Below are 22,695 nucleotides of genomic sequence, written 5' to 3' on the forward strand. Positions count from 1 at the left end.
GGAGATACTTAGTGAACGTTGTAATTTAGAAAGAAGAAATCCCTTGCCCTCATCGGAAGGCTGAAGCAAGCTAGGCAAAAAACCCACAGGTGTCCAGTAAGAGCACGCCTGCACCCTCATTTCCCAGAGGCCAAGTTCAAGAGCGAAGGTGCTCATACACCGTCAACAAGCCGACGTCCACGGGCAGCAAGAGCCCTAAGGCTCACCCCTGCGCGTACCGCCCGGGGCTAGGCATCACGCAGGGCGGAGCCAACATAAGCCCCGCCCTTACCTCAGCGCCAGGGGCGGGTCCAGGTGCGCCTAGGGAGGAGCACGGCCGCGCAGGTGCAGACTCCCTGCGCCTGCGCTCTACGCGTCCCGCCTCACCAGGTGCGTCCCGCCCCCTACCTGGCCTTCCACCTTCGACAGCTGCTTCGAGGCGGGCGCCATTACCTCTGGCGCCCACCGAGGGTCTGGGGGTGTGGTGGGGTTCTGAAGGGTAGAGGGAGTCCGGGGCGAGTGAGGAGCAGAGAAAATCATCGTGGGCACAGGAGGCAGAGTATCCGCACACCGAAGGACTGAGAAAAGGGCTTCCTAGAGATTTCCCGTGTGGCGAGGGCAGAGGCGCGCCCCGCAGACCCCTACGAGCGCTCGCACCTGAACGCAAGGCGCTCCAGTGCGCCTGCGCGGCGAGGGTCTTCCCGCACCTGCTCGCGAGACCCCAACGACCAGAGGCTCGAGGCCTCTCCCCTGGGCTGCCGGGCGGAGTCCGTCATGGCGCAGCTCTCTGAGCCGAGGCGGTGCGGGGTGCTCCTCGCCCTGCTGGCATCGCTGCTCCTCTCCGGGGCTGAGGCGGCCGACGAAGAACGTGGCGTCCACGGTGAGGACCCGGGCGGGTGTCCTGGGGGTTGTGGAGGGTCGAGAGGCCGAAGGCGGGGCGTTAGGGGCAAGGTGGAGGGGCTAAGTTGGGGAACGAGGAGGGCCGGACCGAGGTCCGAGCAGGGGGAATTGGCGAGGGAGGAAGTTTGGGGGCGACTGGGTGAAGCTTAGGCGGGTGTAGTGGAGCCAGCCCGGCTGGATTGAACCTTGAGAGATTCGGGAGCCCCCGGGAGCGAGGGCGGGTGGCAGAGCCCGGGCTGGGAAAAGTTTCCTGTAGAGGAGGGAGGAGACTGGCTTAGGGCTGTTCACCCAGAAGGAGTGGCAGTGGCCTTTCCTGTGGCAGGAAGGAGGTGAGGGACCGAACCGAAGACCAGCCTCTTCCTGCCAGCGAAAAAAAAGCCCACGAAAGCCCGCGGTTGGGGGGCCAGCCCCAGAGGACAGGGCTTGGGTTAGGGGACCTGTTGGCCTTTTAGCCTCTGGGAAGAAGCCTGCACCCTATGTTTTTGGATATTGGACCGCAGCCTCCTGAGAAATCTTTCTGGGTTCAGTTGCATTAGAGCGCCTCCCAGAACAAAGGTGCTTCTCAGTGATATTCAAAGGAAAAGAAAAGCAAATATGTTGGGAGGGAAAACTTGCACGGGGTGCAAGGGGCGGGGATGGAGCGCCTCTTGGCTTAAGAATATTGGCATTGAGAAGGTGGGCTTGAATCCGTCCTTAGAGGTTGGTGGAGGGTAAGACCCAATTTAAACGTCTGAACTCTGCGGAAGTTCGGCCTGAAAGATCTTTTTGAACAAGTGTTGGTTTAACCTTACTTCCTCAGACAAATACAAGCAGATTTTGAAAATAATCCTCCTGAAAGAAGAATTCGTTGATTCAGCAAAACTTCTTGAGCCCCTGCTGTGTGTCAGGGGGCAGTGCTGGGATCTGGGATACCATTTGTGACTCAGACAAGCCATGTCCTTGCACTTAGAGAGCTGATACTCTAGTGGGATAGACAGAGACAGGGAGTAAGCATTTAAATAAGAGTACTTACTGCAGTATTAAATTACTAAGATGTAATTGAACAGGAAGAAGCAGACAAACAGGGATGATGGGGGCCACTTTAGCTCATGTTCTCAGGGGAGGTCTCCCTGAGGACAGTGACAGCTGAGCTCTATGTGAAGAAGGAACAAGTCGCAGTGACACAGAGGCCTCAGGGATGATTGTCCAGTTGGAAGCAGTGGAGTACAGAGGCCTTGAGGCTGGAATGAGCTTGGTGGTATTTGAGGAAAAGACTGCCATCGCGACTGGAGTAGCGGTGTGTTGGAGGGGGGGCGGTGGGAGATTGGAAGAGGAGGCCAAGTGGGGAACAGACAGGAATCAGGTGACTTTACAGGCCAGCATTTGGGATGGAAAGAGAAAGCATTGGTGTTTGTAGCATTGGTGTTTGTACACCAAGTCATCACCTGTGGTGACTTCTGAAGACTGTTATTTTCCCTATGCCCAAGGCAGAGAGGAAAAAGTGAGTTGAGGGCCTGTGGGGAGAGACTCAGCTCCAGGGAATTAGGAATTCAATTGTTGATCATTCTTGTGCTCTGAACTAGAATTTATTAGACTTTTCTTCTAGACTTTTTTTAGATATACTCCTCAGTATGTGGAATTCTCCAGGCAAGGATACTGGAGTGGATAGCCATTCCCTTCTCCATGGGATCTTTCCAACCCAGGGATCAAACCCGGGGCTATTGCATTGTAGGCTAGCTAGATTCTTTTACCATCTGAGTCGTCAAGGAAACCCATACCTTCCAGTTACCTGGCCTGGGATTTTTGTCAAAACCGAGTTTGGGGCTAACATCTATTGCTTACTTTGAGCACTTATGCATTATTTAATCCTTGAAACAACTTGGTGTGGCGGTGAAGATACAGATCTTGCCTAAGGCCACACATTAGTAATTGACAAAGCTGGGTCTGGCTACAGAGACCTTTTCTGCTTGTTCCCATGGTTTTCCCAGCTGCTGTAGCTGGCTGGACCTCCTGACCTTTCAGAAGTATTTCTATCTGGCTGGGTAAACTAATGCCCTTGCTTATCTGAAGTTCTGTTTGCATGAGAGCTGAATCAACAGCTTATTTAGAGACAAGAAGTAGTTTTTATTCCTCTGCCCACCTTCTGATTGCTTTGATTTTTCTCAGGAAGCAAAGTCATCCACTAAGAGTGAGGTGTTTCTCCAGACACACACAACTGCACAGGTACCTCCAGATGAATATAATGGAGGGAGGGGAAGTGTGTAAGAGGGTGATCATAATGGTTGGTCAAGGAACAATCTACGTGAAGATATGAGGGGGCTGAGGGGTAGTGGAAAGGTGGTAGGACCAGTGAGTTATTGGACCTGAGGTTTTGAAAAGAATGAACTAGGAAGATAAACTACACTCGGCACTGAGGGAGACCCTTGAAGCTGAGGTTCGGAAGGGTCTAGGGGAGCGGCTGTGGGGAGGACAAGATCATTGGAGGAGAGGAAGTCTAGGAACCAAGAGGCCAGGATGGTTGGAGGGGCACCTATCTGGATACAGAAATCACCAAGAATGGTGGTAAGAGCCACAGTGGGAATGACAGGGAGCTAAAATCAACGGAGAAACAAGGCAGTGGGGGGGGTGAGCTGGGTCAGCAAATGACACACAGGGTGGGGTATGATTTACTCTAATGACGAGATTCATAACTGGGGTGTTGAGGGTGGAGGGAGAATGATATAGAAGCAGTGCCCCCTTGCAAGGGCACAAGAGAAGCTATCTCTTCAGGGGTGAGTTGGGTTCAGTTAGAGTAAGACTGTTCAGAGAAGAGATTGAGGGAATGAGAGGCTTTGCTGAAGATAGGCCCATAAGTATCAGAGACTCCAGGAGCTGAGGGAAGGGAGATGGCAACAAAACAGGATGCATGGGGATGAAGGGTAACTCGGGAGTCTGGGGCTGGTGTGGTGATAAGCAAGTGGTAGGAGAGTCACGTGGTGTCGAGACGGACAGTGTTGGTGAGGCACTGGGTGGTAGAGGGCAGATAGGAAGGGGTATGGAATGTAGTGGGCATTTGGAGGCACACCTCTGCAGATGGAGATGGGGGACAGCTGATACATCTCCGGGTGTTTGTAGCATCCAGGGAGAGAGCCAGTCTGCCATGGAAGCACACAGATTATAAACTGGCTGTTGAGACTTCCCTGGTGGTCTAGTGGTTAAGACCCCACACTTCCCATGCAGGGTCTGGGGTTCAATTCCCAGCTGGGAAACTAAGATCCCACGTTCCATGTGGCACAGGCAAAAATATTTTAAAATAAAAAATTTAAAAAAACCCCACCAAACTGGCTGTTCCCAGGAGGCCTCAGACAGGCTTTATGTGACTTGATTCTAGAATTGAGAATTTTTTAATGAAATATTCTGATTTGGGGCTGGGCCTAAAAAATATGAAGATCTGGCACAGTGTTCCCACATAGCACCCTGGAGTAGTGCCAAGTACTTCTTCTGGGAAGGACATAGACTGCTGTCTGTCGGTGTTTATTCACTTGGCCTGCCCTCTGCATCTCTGAGCGTTTGAGTTGTGACTCCCATGTTAAGAATATGCCCCATTTAGTAAACAAAGGTAGATAAAACATAATAGTTTATAAATTGTACAGTGCAGTGTGTGTATGTGTGTTGTTATTCTCAGGGAACACCCTTTAACAGGTGGCCACAAATGTGCATGATTTTTATCTCTTCCTGCATGGTAAGTCCTGGTACTTGGAGTGCCCACAGATATATCATTTTGATCAATACAAGGGCAAATAATATATTCCTTTTCAGAATACAACCTCAAAAATTCCTTTTGGGAGTGGTTAGTTAAATATAGTTCTTACTGCCAGTAACTTATACAAGAGAACTTGTGTTAATGGTTCCTTGGCTCATAGCCCTTTGTTGATTGTTCTTGGGAATTTCCACTGGAGACAAGTGTGGCAGCATTCATGTGAAAGCCTCCAGTGCACTTTGAAGTGATCTTCTGTGTATTTTATTTTATTATTTATGTTTGGTTGCACTGGGTCTTTGCTGTTGGGCCCCAGCTTTCTCTAGTTGTGGCAGTTGGGGGCTTCTCATTGCCGTGGTTTCTCTTGTTGCAGAGCACGGGCTCTAGAGTATGGGGACTTTGTTGCTCCATGGCATATAGGATCTTCCTGGACCAAGGATTGAACTCGTGTCCTCTGCATTGGCAGGTGGATTCTTAACTACTGGACCACCAGGAGAGTCTGTGATCTTCCATTTGCATCAACTTCTTGAATTAATTAGTTTCTCCAGAACTTTGACTGAAAGAGTGAACTTTCCAGTAAATCTCCAATAAGCATATTAATCACCACTCCTTTCTCTTCTCCTCACCCCCATGGATAGTTGTAAACTGGGTAGTCAAAAAGAGGATGAGAGGTAAGAGTGAAATTGCAGCTGGTGTTGGTGATCAGCTGAGAGGCCTCCAAAGTGGCATCTTACACTATTTTCATCCTTCATAGAAGCGCTCGTTCTATTTTCAGGTAAGATAGGTTGGTTCCAGGACAGTTTGAAATATTTATTAACTGATTTATTCAACACAGACACCCACCAAGTACCAGGCACAGTTTTAGGCCCTGGAAACAAAGCACTGAATGAAACAGATGACAACCCCCCACCCCCAATCCATGACAGTTACATGGTAATGAGAGGAAGATAATACAATAAATAAACCATGAATAGATACTTGGTAATGAGTACTATAAAGAAAAGTAGGTAGGGAGGAAAGATAAATTAGGAATTGGGGATTAACAGATACGCATTATTATGTATAAAATAAACAGCAAGGACCTACTGGATAGCCTAGGGAACTGTTGGTACTAAAGATATTCAGTATCGTGTAATAACCTACAATGGACAAGAATCTGAAAAACAGTCACTTGGCTATAAACCTGAAACATAGTAAAGAACTATACTACTAAAAAGAGAAGAAAAGGAAGGTAAGGTTTGGTGTGTTTAGTGCTAAAAACATGGCCTTTGAGGCTGAAATGTTGACAATACTTAAAACATTGAGGGGTTGCCTTCAGGCCCACTGAGGGAAAGTGGTCCCTTGCACTGGTTGGCATTTGAGAAGTCAGCCTGTAATAGAGAAAGCCAGCCTGTGACCTGTTCCTCATTATACCTGTCTCCTGAGTCATTCGCAACACTCAGGCTTGTCTTCATGTAGTTGGCCAGGCAGCCAAACCTCTGTTTACCATGTCCTGAGGCTGACAGGCCGAATAAGGGATGAGGTAGCCTGTGATTCATGTGAGGCAGGAGAGAACCCTGAAGGGGTCACACTGAAGTGACTTAATTAACCCCAGGAAGCTTTCATGGCCCATTGGTCACTGACTAATAAGGAGTTCACAAATGACCACAGAAGCATTCCTGTATGGATTATGGACCTCCTTTTTTGATACTGGTCACAAATATTGTTTCACTGGTTTCTGACAAGATAGTTTTGAAAACTCTAATGAAGGGATGCTGAGGCCCAGGCACTTTGAAGTTAAAGTTACTGGGAAGTTTATCTGAAGCACATTGTTCGTTACTAGGAAGCCATTTTAGAAATGAGGCGAGAGTTTGACATGGATCTCACCAGTGGGCTCCTCGGTCCCTGGCTTCAGAAGCCTGTGATTCTTTGTGTTTATTCCAGGGCCAGTCATTTAGAATCTAGGACATGTTCGGGAAGTGGGGTGGAATAATATATAGTATAATAGGTTTTGACCTTTAAAGGCCTACATATATGTCTGTGGTGTTAGTGGGGTGATTAGGGAAAATGTCTAAAAAGTCTCCGGGGGTGGGGGGTGATAATGGAAAAAAAGGTCAGGAAACATTGTTCTAGGTAGACAGCCCATTAGCTATAATCAGTTTCTGAAAAATGGTCCCAGGTTTTAAAAAAGTTAAGAACCCCGTGAATTAACAGTTCAAAGTCCATGAAAGACTTTGAAACTACTGTTTCAAATTATTCAGGTTGACCCCTGTAATTCTAGTTACAGATTTAGGTAAGGGTAGAATTTATAGTCCTGCTTGAGTGATGAATATGAGGTGACAGAGGGTAGGAGTGGTGGCTGGCATTGTGATGATGGTTTATGGAATGTAAACCTTTATATCTAAATATTTTATATCTAAACTGCCAAGATTTGATATCTAAAACAAGATTTTATGAGTTTTACAATGTAAGTTGGGTATGTCATTGTAAATGTTCTCCCCTCGTAAATACCTGGCGGTCACTTTAAAGTTTCTGAATTACTTATCCTAACAATGACGACTTCCAGGCCCCCAAACCTAGAGGAAGGCATGGGTGGCAATAGCTTTCTGTACTAGACGCAGAAGTCCTCAAGTATGTAGAGCCTATCCAGCTAACCAAAACAGGTGGATTTATAGATCACCTTGAAATAAGACTGATAGTGAAATAAATGTCAGCTTTGAGATTTGGCCCAGCAGAATTAAAGCAGGGGTGAATATCTGCCTCCCTAGTGTTTAGTACCTCTTCACTCACACAGAATGTGAGTCTCTCATTCCTTGGTGAAAAGATAACTTGAAGTCAAAATAGGTAACCAACTCATAGTTTTTCTTATTTTCTTCTCTCCGACCTCTTAATCTCCCGATATTTATAGTATTGCGGGACTTTACTGGAGGTGAAAATAAGGAATTTTATACCTTCAGGCAGGCATGCCAGGTGGTTGCACAGCAGAAAAACAAAGGGAAAGAGTGATGGTTGGATTGCTTTGATCAACTCACTGACTGGAGTTTGTACTTTGATTTTCCGTATCCTCTCTATCCTGTCAGTCACCACCAGTCTGGCCTTCATAAAAATACACTACTTATTCAAAGCTTTGTGCCAAATGTTTTAAGCATTTATAATGGAGTAAAAAATGCCTTTAATTTTTACAACACTCTTAATGATTGGTCCCAGTGTCAAAAAAAGTCCCTTCCATTTGAGTCGTTTTTAAGAGATGCACCTGCAAGCCCACAGAATTTATCTCAGTGGGACAGATGGAGGGAAAGCCAGTGGAATCTCTGCTTTATTACTCACCAGTGAATTCAGGTTACATTGAGCAAATGCCCTTTCCCAGACAAGCCATTGCAAGATAGCCTCTAATACATGGTGCATTTCACAACAGTAAAAACAAACTGCTAACTGCTAACAAACCTGTCAAAAAACATTTTTATATTAACTAGATCTAGAATGGATATTAGTCACACAGAGAGGCCTTCAACTGGGGCTGAGTTATATTTATAATGTCCTTAAGTTGGTTCTCTTGCTAACATTCTCAGCTTTCGCCTTAATCTTGAAGGGATTTTAAAGAGAACACTCTCCTGTCTACTACAGAAAATATTTCTGATACAAGATGTGTGGGTTTTTCCACATCAGGCAATTCTCAGCAGACTCAGAACGGGTGTCTGGCAATTTAACTCAATTCTGAGGCTGCTGGAAGTGAGCACAGATCCTGCAGGTTAAGGACTCAGTCTCACAAGACTGCCCCTCTCCCTTCAGATGCCAGTCAGAGCCCAAGGTTGTCATCTGTCAGTTTCACCAACTTGAAATGTTCAAGGGTTCCCATGACCCTCTCAGATCCAGTTTGCTAGAATAGTCCACAGAACTCAGAGAAACACGTTTACCAGTTTATTATAAAGGATACAAATGAGTAGCCAGGTGAAGACAGAGGTCTGGAAGGGTCCCCCAGTGTACAAGCTTCTGTCCTTATGGAGTTTGGGGTGAGCCACCCTTCTGGCATGTGGCTGTGTTTACCACCTGTTGGGATATTTTACTGAAGCTTCATCATGTAGGCATGATTGATTAGTAACTGAGACTCCCTGGAGAATAGGGGGTGGGGCTGAAAGTTCCAACCCTTTAATCTAGGCTGGGTTTTTCTGGCACCCAGTCCCCATCCTTTTTTGGGGTCAGGGTGCTGTGCCATATACCTTGTGGGATCTTAGTTCCCCAATCAGAGATTGAACCCAGGCCCACTGCAGTGAAAGTGTGGAGCCCTCACCACTGGAGTGCCAGGGAATTCCCCCAGCCTCTATCCTGATCAGATCAGATCAGATCAGTCGCTCAGTCGTGTCCGACTCTTTGCAACCCCATGAATCGCAGTACGCCAGGCCTCCCTGTCCATCACCAACTCCCAGAGTTCACTCAGACTCATGTTCATTGAGTCAGTGATGCCATCCAGCCACCTCATCCTCTGTTGTCCCCTTCTCCTCTTGCCCCCAATCCCTCCCAGCATCAGAGTCTTTTCCAATGAGTCAACTCTTCACATGAGGTGCCCAAAGTACTGGAGTTTCAGCTTTAGCATCATTCCTTCCAAAGAAATCCCAGGGCTGATCTCCTTCAGAATGGACTGGTTGGATCTCCTTGCAGTCCAAGGGACTCTCAAGAGTCTTCTCCAACACCACAGTTCAAAAGCATCAATTCTTCGGCGCTCAGCCTTCTTCACAGTCCAACTCTCACATCCATACATGACCACAGGAAAAACCATAGCCTTGACTAGACGGACCTTTGTTGGCAAAGTAATGTCTCTGCTTTTGAATATGCTATCTAGGTTGGTCATAACTTTCCTTCCAAGGAGTAAGTGTCTTTTAATTTCATGGCTGCAGTCACCATCTGCAGTGATTTTGGAGCCCCCAAAAATAAAATCTGACACTGTTTCCCCATCTATTTCCCATGAAGTGATGGGACCAGATGCCATGAACTTCGTTTTCTGAATGTTGAGCTTTAAGCCAACTTTTTCACTCTCCACTTTCACTTTCATCAAGAGGCTTTTTAGTTCCCCTTCACTTTCTGCCATAAGGGTGGTGTCATCTGCATATCTGAGGTTATTGATATTTCTCCCGGCAATCTTGATTCCAGCTTGTGTTTCTTCCAGTCCAGCATTTCTCATGATGTGCTCTGCATATAAGTTAAATAAACAGGGTGACAATATACAGCCTTGACGTAGTCCTTTTCCTATTTGGAACCAGTCTGTTGTTCCATGTCCAGTTCTAACTGTTGCTTCCTGACCTGCATACAAATTTCTCAAGAGGCAGATCAGGTGGTCTGGTATTTCCGTCTCTTTCAGAGTTTTCCATAGTTTATTGTGATCCACATAGTCAAAGGCTTTGGCATAGTCAAGAAAGCCTTTTTTTTCTGTATCTCTCTTGCTTTTTCCATGATCCAGCAGATGTTGGCAATTTGATCTCTGGTTCCTCTGCCTTTTCTAAAACCAGCTTGAACATCAGGAAGTTCACGGTTCACATATTGCTGAAGCCTGGCTTGGAGAATTTTAAGCATTACTTTACTAGCGTGTGAAATGAGTGCAATTGTGTGGTAGTTTGAGCATTCTTTGGCATTGCCTTTCTTTGGGATTGGAATGAAAACTGACCTTTTCCAGTCCTGTGGCCACTGCTGAGTTTTCCAAATTTGCTGGCATATTGAGTGCAGCACTTTCACAGCATCATCTTTCAGGATTTGGAATAGCTCAACTGGAATTCTATCATCTCCACTAGCTTTGTTCGTAGTGATGCTTTCTAAGACCCACTTGACTTCACATTCCAGGATGTCTGGCTCTAGGTGAGTGATCACACCATTGTGATTATCTGGGTCATGAAGATCTTTTTTGTACAGTTCTTCTGTGTATACTTGCCATCTCTTCTTTTTTTTTTTTTTTTCATCTCTTAATATTCTGCTTCTGTTAGGTCCATACCATTTCTGTCCTTTATTGAGCCCATCTTTACATGAAATGTTCCTTTGGTATCTCTAATTTTCTTGAAGAGATCTCTAGTCTTTCCCATTCTGTTGTTTTCCTCTATTTCTTTGCATTGATCGCTGAAGAAGGCTTTCTTATCTCTTCTTGCTTTTCTTTGGAACTCTGCATTCAGATGTTTATATCTTTCCTTTTCTCCTTTGCTTTTCGCTTCTCTTCTTTTCACAGCTATTTGTAAGGCCTCCCCAGACAGCCATTTTGCTTTTTTGCATTTCTTTTGCATGGGGATGGTCTTGATCCCTGTCTCCTGTACCATGTCACGAACCTCATTCCATAGTTCATCAGGCGCTCTATCTATCAGATCTAGGCCCTTAAATCTATTTCTCACTTCCATTGTATAATCATAAGGGATTTGATTTAGGTCATACCTGAATGACCTAGTGGTTTTCCCTACTTTCTTCAATTTAAGTCTGAATTTGGCAATAAGGAGTTCATGGTCTGAGCCACAGTCAGCTTCTGGTCTTGTTTTTGCTGACTGTATAGAGCTTCTCCATCTTTGGCTGCAAAGAATATAATCAATCTGATTTCAGTGTTGACCATCCGGTGATGTCCATGTATAGAGTCTTCTCTTGTGTTGTTGGAAGAGGGTGTTTGTTTTGACCGGTGCATTTTCTTGGCAAAATTTTATTAGTCTTTGCCCTGCTTCATTCCGTATTCCAAGGCCAAATTTGCCTGTTACTCCAGGTGTTTCTTGACTTCCTGCTTTTGCATTCCAGTCCCCTATAATGAAAAGGACATCTTTTTTGGGTGTTAGTTCTAAAAGGTCTTGTAGGTCTTCATAGAACCGTTCAACTTCAGCTTCTTCAGCATTACTGGTTGGGGCATAGACTTGGATTACTGTGATATTGAATGGTTTGCCTTGGAAACGAACAGAGATCATTCTGTCGTTTTTGAGATTGCATCCAAGTACTGCATTTCGGACTCTTTTGTTGACCATGATGGCTACTCCATTTCTTCTGAGGTATTCCTGCCCGCAGTAGTAGATATAATGGTCATCTGAGTTAAATTCACCCATTCCAGTCCATTTCAGTTCGCTGATTCGTAGAATGTCGACATTCACCCTTGCCATCTCTTGTTTGACCACTTCCAATTTGCCTTGATTCATGGACCTGACATTCCAGGTTCCTATGCAATATTGCTCTTTACAGCATCGGACCTTGCTTCTATCACCAGTCACATCCACAGCTGGGTATTCTTTTTGCTTTGGCTCCATCCCTTCATTCTTTCTGGAGTTATTTCTCCACTGATCTCCAGTAGCATATTGGGCACCTACTGACCTGGGGAGTTCCTCTTTCAGTATCCTATCATTTTGCCTTTTCATACTGAAAAGGCAAAATGATAGGATTTTTTTTAACCTCTATCCTGAAGTTCCTGAAACTTTCCAGGGCACCCCCAGCCACTAGTCATCTCACTGGCATTCAGTAAGATGATTGTGCCACTCCAGAGATTGCTGGGGTTTTAGTTCTTGTGTCAGAAAACCGAATATTAGAATAGAACATGATATGGCACTCAAGACATTCCAAGGGTTTTAGGAGCTCTCTATCAGGAACATGGGGTGGGGAGAGACCAAATACATATTTCTAATTATGTCACAGATATGATTGGTCTGTAATCAGAGCTTTGCTTTATCAAGCCTCCCAAGAGTCTGATTTAGAAGCCTCTGAAAAAAAATTTTTTTTAATTAGCATGACCTAAATCAGAGAATACAGGGCTTGCTGAATTGAAGAATGCTGCATTTATGCATTTTCCAGCCTTATTGAGGGGTTTACACATTTTTGTTGTTTGTATTATTGTTTCCTTATTATGAATGAGGAAATACATGTACAGGGAGGTTAGGAAAGCTGCCCCCACCCCCACCCCTAACCCCAAACAGTGGGCAAGTAAAAGAGGCAGCCAGGGGCTCCGACACACACTGGTCCCTCACCAGGACAGCTTCCTGTGGGCCCTGTCTTCTAATCTGTCCCCTGCACTTTGGCCAAATGACTTTCCTTATTGTGTCACTTCCCGATACCAGAGCTTTTCCTCATTTCCTTTGTGCCCTGTGTGGCTTACAAGTGCTTTGAATTTAGGGTGTGATTGTAGTAGTTCACCTTGTGTGGTTTTCTTTTTTTCCTTCTTCTGTCCAAGCCAGTCTTGTGGCTCTAACTTAATCGTAAACCCCTGGAGGTCAGGGGCTACCTTCCCTTCTATGTAGGCTGGCTACTCAGCTCAGTTTACCTTAGAGGGTTCCAACTTATGCCACTGTACTTCCCAGGGTGGCTGTTAAGAACACCTCTTTTCACTCTGAAAAGTGTGTTGATCGGAGGATAAATTGTATGATCACCCCATTTACATAGATGAGCTATTAACCAAACACTGTGTGCTAATTTGTGTTAATTTGCTTCAGTCATGTCCAACTCAGTGACCCTATGGACTGTAGCCCTCCAAGCTCCTCTGTCCATGGGATTTTCCAGGCAAGAATACTGGAGTGGGTTACCATTTCCTCCTCCAGGGGATGATCTTACATCTCCTGCATTGGCAGGTGGGTTCTTTACCACTAGTGCCACCTGGAAGCCCCATAACCAAACACTGGTGTGCTTAGTCACTCTGTCGTGTCTGACTCTTTATGACCTCATGGACTGTGTAGCCTGCCAGGCTCCTCTGTCCATAGAGATTCTCCAGGTAAGTCTACTAGGGTGGGTTACCATGCCCTCCTCCTGGAGATCTTCCCAACCTAGGGATAGAATCCAGGTCTCCCGCATTGCAGATGTATTCTTTACCATCTGAGCCACCAGGGAAGCCCAAGAATACTGGAGTGAGTAGCCTATCCCTTCTCCAGGGGATTTTTCCAACCCAGGAATTGAACCGAGGTCTCCTGCATTGCAGATGGATTCTTTACCAGCTGAGCTACCAGGGAAGGGTCAATCCGTCAGTTCAGTCGCTCAGTTGTGTCCAGCTCTTTTCGACCCCATGAATTGCAGCATGCCAGGCCTCCCTGTACATCACCAACTCCCGGAGTTCACTCAAACTCATGTCCATCGAGTCAGTGATGCCATCCAGCCATCTCATTCTCTGTCGTCCCCTTCTCCTCCTGCCCCCAATCCCTCCCAGCATCAGGGTCTTTTCCAGTGAGTCAACTCTTCACATGAGGTGGCCAAAGTACTGGAGTTTCAGCTTTAGCATCAGTCCTTCGAATGAACACCCAGGACTGATCTCCTTTAGAATGGACTGGTTGGATCTCCTTGCAGTCCAAGGGACTCTTAAGAGTCTTCTCCAACACCACAGTTCAAAAGCATCAATTCTTCGGCACTCAGCTTTCTTCACAGTCCAACTCTCACATCCATACATGACCACTTGAAAAACCATAGCCTTGACTAGACGGACCTTTGTTGGCAAAGTAATGTCTCTGCTTTTGTATATGCTATCTAGGTTGGTCATAACTTTCCTTCCAAGGAGTAAGCGTCTTTTAATTTCATGGCTGCAATCACCATCTGCAGTTAGTTGATTACTATTCTCAAGATACTGGGGAATTTATTTAGTATGTTCATTTCGTTACCATGAAAAATGTAACAATTTAAGCAAACAGAAGGGGTAACTGTAATCCACTATCCAGATAAAACTCTGAAAGAAAATAAGTTGTGCATTCACACAACTGCTCAAATTATCCTAAAACATACAGATGAAAAAAAAGAAAAAAACTGGAAAAGCTTCTGCCTCCTTTAGTCTCCTTTCCCTAAAGGTATATTCACACACATATCTAAATTAAAAGTTAAAAAAAAATCATAATATTGCATGTAAACCATTCTTTTGCTTTTGTCTCCCTAGTTCTATACCAGCATATATGTAGTATGTGTGGATGTCTCACAACTTACTTCACCAGCCTGAACAGGGTGTTCATGAAAATTCAGTGGTGAATTTTCAGCTAATGTAGGTTTGTGGGTAGCAAGCCCTTGGTGGGTATGCTAATAGTTGTCCCTGTTCTTTGAAGTCAAATTAATGGATTCTTCCTAGTTTGCTTTTTGGTACTGAGGAGTGAAGTGTATTCTGTCTTCTATTTTTTTTGGTGTAAAAGTAATATTTTCACATGTCCGAGTATTACTGTAGCAAATCATTTCCTGTTGGCCATTATCCTTTGAATTCTAAGTGGCTTTCATGAAACGAGTAGAGCTGCTTTTAGTGATGAAAGGGTGTGTTGTCATAAGAAATGTGAGCCCTGGGAGTCTATGTGATAGCTTCTGACCACACATACAGGATTTGCTGAGTTCTGTGACATGACGGGGGGAGGGGTAAATGTGGAAAATCTGAGCAGGGTGTTTTTATAAACACTCTCTAAAGAGCTGATTGGCAAACTCCAGCTCATGGTGACTGCATGCATACAGCCTGCACACTAAGTCTGGCTTCTGCTCTTTTTTTGGTGGTGGGGGCTGTGCCGGCTCTTCCTTGTGGCACTTGGGCTTTCTCTGTTGAGGAGCACAGGTTCAGGGGTCCTCGGGCTTCAGTAGTTGCCGCAGCACAGGACCAAACCCATGTAGCCTGCATTGGCAAGCAGATTCTTAACTACTGGATCAAGAGGGAAGTCCTTTAATAGTTGAAAAAGATCACAAGAATATTTTAAGGCATAAAAATTATATGAAATCAATTTTTATTGGAATGCCAGTCATGGTCACTTATTTACATGTTACCTTAGGCTGCTTCCACGCTGTAATGACAGAGGTGACTAGTTAGACTGTGTGACCCGTGAAGCTTGAGATAAAGGCAGTCCTTGGTTTGCATGGACACACGTGCGTGGTACCTGGTCACTGCACGTGTGTTATTCAGTTCCTACACAGCAAAGCATGGAGTTATCTCCTTGCTCCACAGAAAATGCGACAGTTTACAAAAATGATTGGTCGATAGAGGAAATTGGGCTAAAATAGACCAAAGTATAGCAAAGAAGAAAAGTGATAATGCTGGAAGTGAAATTCCAGTTGAGCATAAATGGAGTGATCAGAGGATGAGCCAGCTGTGGGAGTGGGTACTGCTGCCGTTCAAGACCGGTGTGCAGCCAGAGGAGCTCACAGACGTGAAGAGAGTAGTTGTGACAAAAAAGGATGGTGTTCTGTATGTGGAAGTAATGCTGGCCGAACCTTGGACAGAATGCCAGGCAGCTCTCAGAGCAGTTTCATGGCATTGATAGAGCAAAGGATAAAAGGTTAGAGGCTGACCCAAACCTAGAGAGAGGTATGACACTTACTCTCAGGTGAACTGAAAAGAAACTGGCTTCATATCAGTACGTACATGACTAAAGACCTTTGCAAGTACTATTCACACTACTCTTGGTGAGTTTGCTTGTTTCTTTGCTTGCTCAGTTGTGTCCAACTCTTTGCGACCCCACGGACTGTCCAGGCCAGAATACTGGAGTGGGTAGCCTTTCCCTTCTCCAGGGGATCTTCCCAATGCAGGGATTGAACCCAGGTCTCACAAGGGAAGCCCCTTGGTGAGTTACTTATTTACAAAGAAAATTAACACTTCAGTTCTCAAGTTTCTAATGTTTTAACTTACAGTGAACTAAATAAATATTTATTTTGTTATTTTTTATCCTATGCATTTATAACCCACAGGTTTGTTTGTTTGTTTGTTTTTTTATCTTAAAGGTCATGGAACAGTCATAATTTTTTCCATTGTTTTGCCTGATTTCACACTATTCTGGCTGTATTTACTATTTGGCCCTTCTTAAAAAAGTTTATTGACGTTTTGCTGTAGAGAAAACAGATCCGGGGAAGAGAAGGACCATTTCATGAGTGGGTCTGAGCTTGTGAGATGATCCAGAGCTTTCTTTTTTTTGATCCAGGGTTTTCTTATTAGGAAACAGTGAGGCAGTAAGTTGGTGTTTTTCAGTGTATAGCGCCCACAGGAGTTAAAAGCTTATCAAGGACTAGAGTCCCAGGAGAGTTGTTTTTTCTTGTTTTGTAAGTAAACTGACTCTGAATGGGTATAAAAAACATGAATAAAAGAAAATGCTAAGTTCACAGTGGTTGTTAATTTAGGGGAGACAGAACAAGTGGGATTGAAGTGAGGGGGTGCACCAAGGGTTTCAGCTCTGTCATGTTTTGGTCCTTAAAATGTTAGAATTTCATAAAGCTGAGAATGCGGTATACCAGTGTTGTGACATTTTCTGTAGTTTTCAAAATATTTGAAATATATTAAACTTTTGAGTAGGGACAGCTGTAATTGTGCATTTCTGAAGAGTGATTGGATATCATCTTCTGAGGCCTGTAAAATTAAGTTGGGTTAGTAGTGCCTGGGAGCTTAAAATGTCTGTGATGTCCTTGTTAGAAGGTAGTAGCAGGTCATTCTAGCACGTAGAGTGAAGTAGAGCACGTCTAAGCCATTGGCTCGCTATTTTGGTTAAAGCTCAAGTGACTTCAGAACCAGAAAAACCTGTTTTCTATGACAAAGACCTGTCTGTTTGGCAATTTTGTAACAGCTAATGTTCAAAATGCCTGCCAGGGTTTTGTAATTTAGATTCATATTTCAGATAATGTGTGACTTTAACCATTTTTGATGCTTTTCCAAGACAGTATTACTGTTTCCCATTTTTACATATTCTGAAGCAAATGTATCCAAATTTGGCGCCCCTCAGCTTTTCCCCCTGTTTTTTTTTCTTCTTTTTTACCCTCTATTTTTTCCTCCATTTTGAAAACTTAACGTATTTAATTTTGCACTAACATTTTTGAGCATTGAAATAGGACTTGAAACACGTTTTTCATGATTGTTTTCCAAAACTATTCTGAGACCAAAATGTCATCTCTTAACAATAACAGTTATTAAGGAATAACTTCCCGAAAATTGTCCAGCCAAGTCCCCTCGGCCTGGGGCAGTTCTTTGGTATGGTGCTATCAGTGACCCTGTCACTGTGACCATAAAAAGACCTAGCAGAAGGCCTGGCCTTGGTGAACCCTCCAGTTGTGATGAAGCCTTGAGGAATGTTTTGGCTTTTAGGCAACTTCAGTTTCATGTTTTCCCACTGCCTGTCACTACAGTGGCTTTTTCTTTCTTTCCATCGAAGGGGTCCTTAAGTTTGTGCCTGAGCTGTCTGATCAGATCAGTTTGATTTCAGATCCAGCTCTGCTGCTTGCTTAGGTTAACCTGCCCAGAGTGTTCTCATTTGTAAAGGGAGGTGGGTGTTACTGCATGAGTCACAGTTTTTATCATGACTGTTAGAAATAGTGCACATAATGTGCCCAGCATCTAGCTTAGTGAAGGCAGTGAAATGGGGTGTCAAGAAATAATCCATGCTCTGCATTTTGATTTTAAGCTGAGTCTACCAAAGATAGTATTCTGACTTTTTGGAAGCTTTTTCTAAGGAAGGTGATAAGTCATGGAAGTCATCTTACATACTAAAGTATTTCCGGCTCTTTGTACAACAGAAGAGAGAATGCATCGATGTGATTTGGAGTGAGGTGAAGAACATGTGACCTGTGTTTCCTAAAGGAACATTCTCTCCTTTGAAACAAAACCAACCAACCAAACAAAAACAACCTCCTTTTTCATAAGATTTCCTTAAGCCTAGAGAGTAAAACTGTGTATTGTAGAAGCTGAAAAGCAATTTAGTTAGGAAAGGCATGCAACAAAATGGACTCTTCTCCATTTGACAAGGAGCCTCCCTCCTCACAGAAGGTACTCTGTCTTGACACAGTAGTTGTGTGGTTAAATTTCATCTTGGTTGAACCTAGCTTTGGCCAACTAATCTGCTACTTAGAGCTCTTTTACTTGGTCAAATTTATTTTAAAAAGAGATTAGCTTCTTTCTGTTTTTATTACAGGAATTTCCAAGTGTACACAAAGTAGTGGGAGCAGGTTTATGAGCTCCCATAGACCATCACTCACCTTCAGCAATTGTCAACATTATGTCTTTCCATATATGCTATTTTTAGTGCAGCAGGTGTGTGTGTTAGTCGTTCAGTCGTGCCTGACTCTTTATGACCCCGTGGACTGCAGCCCACCAGGCTTGTCTATCCATGGGATTTTCCAGGCAAGAATACTGGAGTGGGTAGCCATTGCCTTCTCCAGGAGATCTTCTGGACCCAGGGATCAAACCCAGGTCTTCTGCACTGCAGGCAAATTCTCTACCCACTGAGCTTCTCTTAAACAGACATTTCTAAATTCCCTGGGACAAAAAAGAAGCTACCCCCATCCCCTCCTACCCCACACAAGGAACCTGAAAATAAGGCTGCTTCCAAAATTTAAACCGTGAGATCAGTGTGTGATCATTGACAGCAGATGTGAGCAGCTGAGACAGAATGGCCTCTCAGTCCCACAAAGTTTGTAACGAAGGAACCGTCACATCTACAGAAAGAGCGTTCCGGAAGCGGCATCGGTTCGTGGTGGCAGTCAGAAAAGTAAGTGTTCAGACGCAGACCTTGACCACGCTGTCGACGGAAGTGCATCCTGAGCCATCTCCTGAGAGCCTCTAGTCTGCCTGGTAGATCCCAGTAGAGTGGATCTTCATAGGAATCCTCCAGAAAACTGCCTTACTCAGACGCCAAGTGATCTGCTCCATGTCAGCTGGCTTTCCGAGGTGGTGTGTTGGCACACATTCACCCTGCTGGACGGTTATTTTCTCAGTTTCCTCAGTGTGCTTTGTTAGCGAGATCAGCATCCCTGCGCCTCTTCAGCCCTGGGGCACTAGGAGTGCCTGAGCCTGCAAAGAAGAGGCCAGATTCCAGGCAGTGTTTATTTCACCAGGGTAACTGCTGTCCATCCCTGGATAACCTTTCTCCCTCCTCCTCTTTATGCACCCTCAGGCTTCTGTACATGCACTGAACATCTGGCAGAAGTATCGGCATCCTTGCTTATGAAAAGCCACCCAATTCCCACTCTTTATACGTGGTCGCCCTGCCGTGTTCTCTGCTGTGGCATCTGACAGTTCCCGGCAACCCTGCCTTGAGATCCGTTCGGCCCCCTCAGGTGTTTGTTTCAACTGAGCCATAATTCACAGTCTGCACAGTCAACCCATTTAAAGCATACAATTCCTTTTTCAGGTATTTTTGTTTAAAAGACCATACCCAAAGCTGTTGGAAGTTTTGCTTTTGTTTTAGATTTGAAGGGTTTGTTAAACCTTTATTTGTTACACACAATAAACAATTTCAGTATTTAATAAAGGGTTATTTAACTTAATTTTACTACACAGTCATTAAAAGAAAAGAGAAATAGAAACAATAGAGAAGAGTAACAGTGTGTATGTCCATCACCAAATTGGGCCCGCCAGCATTCAGACTTCAGCAGCTCTGGGAAGTCGCTTGTTAACAGCAGCCTGGAGATAGTGCATCCACTTTGTTGATGAGGCTGCAAATTGCAGTTTTGGGGGGCTCCCACTTGTAATCCCAGGCCGCAAACTGATATCCTGGTCAGTTTGCCTGCAAAACTTGTAGCTCTGGTTTTAAGTTTTACAATGCTTTTTGTTTCACCTGGTGAGTCACAGGATTCTCCGGACCCCAGGGGGCTGGCCGAGACCCACTCCTTCTCTCATCTAAAGTGCCTCTTGACTTGCTGGTAACAGTTGGTGTTTTTGCAAGCAGGTGGGTAGTCCAGGCAGGGTCCGAAGTCAATCAGAGGCCTGCTCTCCTGCTTCTGAAGCCTGAACAAGACTGCTTCCATTTTCATTACCTAACAGCTGCTCGGGAAGCAAGGACACCAAGCAGTTAGTGGTCTCCAAGGCTCTCAGCTTGGCAGGGCGTTGGACAGGCAGCTGCCGCACCTCGGCAGCAGTTGAGTGCCTCTGCCCTGACGTTTTCAGTTTGGGGTCAGAGGGCATCCTGTCTGGGTCCTCTCCAGCTTGTCATGTTGATAGCAGTGCTGCTTCTGGCCTTTGACAGCCTGGTGGGTTGGGCAGAAACACACACCAGAGGACTCTTCTGCTGCGTCTTCCCTGGGCCTTGTTGATGGTGTTTGTTTTGTGACTTTTGGCACATTGTCAAAAGTACCTGTTCCGGGTGCACACCCAGGGTTCTGGTTGATGCAGTTATATGGACAAAAGGTGTCTGGGCCTGTTTAAAACAACAAACAAAACTGATTTATTATTTACATACCATAAAATCAGCTGTTACAGGCATACAACCCAATGGTACACTGAGAGTTGTACAACCATCTCCACAATCCAATTTTAGAACATTTCCATCATCCCCATTTGCAGTCACTCTCCACCACCCACCCCACCCCACCCCCCAACTCCCCAGCACCAGGCAAACCTAATCTTACTTCCTGTCTCTCTTGGTTTGCCTTTTCTGGGCATATCGTATGATTCCATTCATATGAAGTGTCCAGATAAGGTACTTTTTTTATTTTTATTTTTTTTATTATTTTTTTTTAGATAAGGTACTTTTTAGCTGATGATTTCGGTGATGGTTGCTTGCACATTAACAAAAGATTTTTTTTTACTTCAGAGTATGCTTTTTCTGCTGTGCTAGGTACCTGTGATTTATTGGAGTTCCTTGGGGATGTTTGTTTGTTTTGCGTAGTACCAGCCTTTTTTGTCCATAGATAGATGTTTTGTGGAATGTTTGGTTTCCTGCCCGTTGTTGTGACGTATTTTGGGAGATGCAGCAGAAGCACAAATCCTGCTGTCTCTGCTTTGAAAGGCTTCCCCTCGGTGAGATAAACCTAGCAAGGCTGAGAACAACTAGGGAGGAGTCATTGGCGACATATAACCCAAGTTTTGGGCCCTGGGATGGTTTTATTTGAGATGTTTATGAATCACCCTCTGCTGGGCCTGAGGCAGGTTGCAATTCCCTTATGCAAGAAGGCAGAGATGTAGGATTTCCCTGGTGCTTTGAACTTCCCTGATGGCTCAGATGGTAAAGGGTCTGCCTATAATGTGGAAGACCTGGGTTTGATTCCTGGGTCGGGAATGGAGGAGGAAATGGCAACCCACTCCAGTACTCTTGCCTGGAAAATCCCATGGACGGAGGAGCATGCTGGGCTACAGTGCATGGGGTTACAAAGAGTCGGACACGGCTTCAGTTCACTTCAGAGATGTAGGGGACCATGGTGGAGGGAGAGGCGATGTAGGCGCGTGATCCCAGAAAGGGGTGATATGGTGGTGCAGAGCAGACACTGAACCACACGGTCGGGTGACTCCCTTTTCAGGTTGCTTTCAACCCTCCCAATTCCTCCAGAAGAAAGGGTCATTCTAGTAAAGGTGTTGTCTCCAGCACTTGTTTATCTCTCCCTTTTCAAGAGAGAGAGCAGAGGGACTTCTCTGGTGGTCCACTGGTTAAGAATCTGCCTTTCAACGCTGGGGACATGGGTTCCATCCCTGCCCTAGGAGGATCCCATATGTTGTGGGGCAGCTAAGCCCATGCACCATAACTACTGAGCCCGCACTCTAGGCCCTGTGAGCCCCGACATGAGATGCCTAAGCCTTAAAACTAGAGAGTAACCCCTGCTTGGCACAACTAGAGAAAACCTGTGTGCAGCAACAAAGACCCAGCTCAGCCAGAAATTAATTAATATTTAAAAAGAGAGCAAGCAGATCTCTAGGCTTTCTGTAGACAAATATATCTGGCTGGAATTTTATAATTTTGTTCTGTTTCCCTTGTACCAAAGCGGGGCCAGATTTGGAGGCACCTTGTAACCCCAGACCACCAAGATAGGAGCCATTATAAACGCTGGAAGAAAGGAGCGACCTGAGTTGCCTTTGAAGGGTTGGTTGGCAGTGGGGGGAACTAATATTCGGGAGCTTCTTTCTGAGGCTCTAGTGGTAACTCAACTATCAAGTGGCCAGTCTTGGCAGAGAGTAGACAGGAAAAGTTAGGAAAGGTCCTTCTGTGTTGCTAAGAGCACCATGCTGTGCGTGTCCTTCCTGACCGCACATCACCAGCTCTAGCCTTTGCATGCTAAGCTCCCCTTGGCCCGGTGAGACAGGCATATATCCAGAAGGATCCTGCAGTCTGGTGTTTTGCCTCTGGAAGTCCAGCTTCTGTACTGGGTGGTTGTGTGTTTGATAACGGGGCAGGGCCAGTATCAACACACAACTGACATTCAGTGCAGTCGGGTAGTTGGTATCTTTGTTGTTAGATGACGCCTTTTTTTCCTACACAAAGAAGGAATCCCTAAGCAGGTCTGAT

At 45.1% G+C, this 22,695-nt stretch overlaps 1 protein-coding gene across 1 annotated transcript in view; it reads left to right on the forward strand.

Annotated features, from left to right (window-relative positions):
- Positions 1-360: 360 nt before the first annotated feature.
- SPINT2 (serine peptidase inhibitor, Kunitz type 2) overlaps positions 361-22,695 on the forward strand; it is a 30,005-nt gene continuing 7,670 nt past the window's right edge. The window contains exon 1 of the mRNA XM_019979871.2: positions 361-859. Within this exon, the coding sequence (XP_019835430.1) occupies positions 754-859 (106 nt within the window). The 5' untranslated portion in view covers positions 361-753. The remainder of the gene's footprint in view (positions 860-22,695) is intronic.

The sequence above is a fragment of the Bos indicus genome, chromosome 18 (genome assembly GCF_029378745.1).
Source record: "Bos indicus isolate NIAB-ARS_2022 breed Sahiwal x Tharparkar chromosome 18, NIAB-ARS_B.indTharparkar_mat_pri_1.0, whole genome shotgun sequence".
Lineage (NCBI taxonomy): Eukaryota > Metazoa > Chordata > Mammalia > Artiodactyla > Bovidae > Bos > Bos indicus.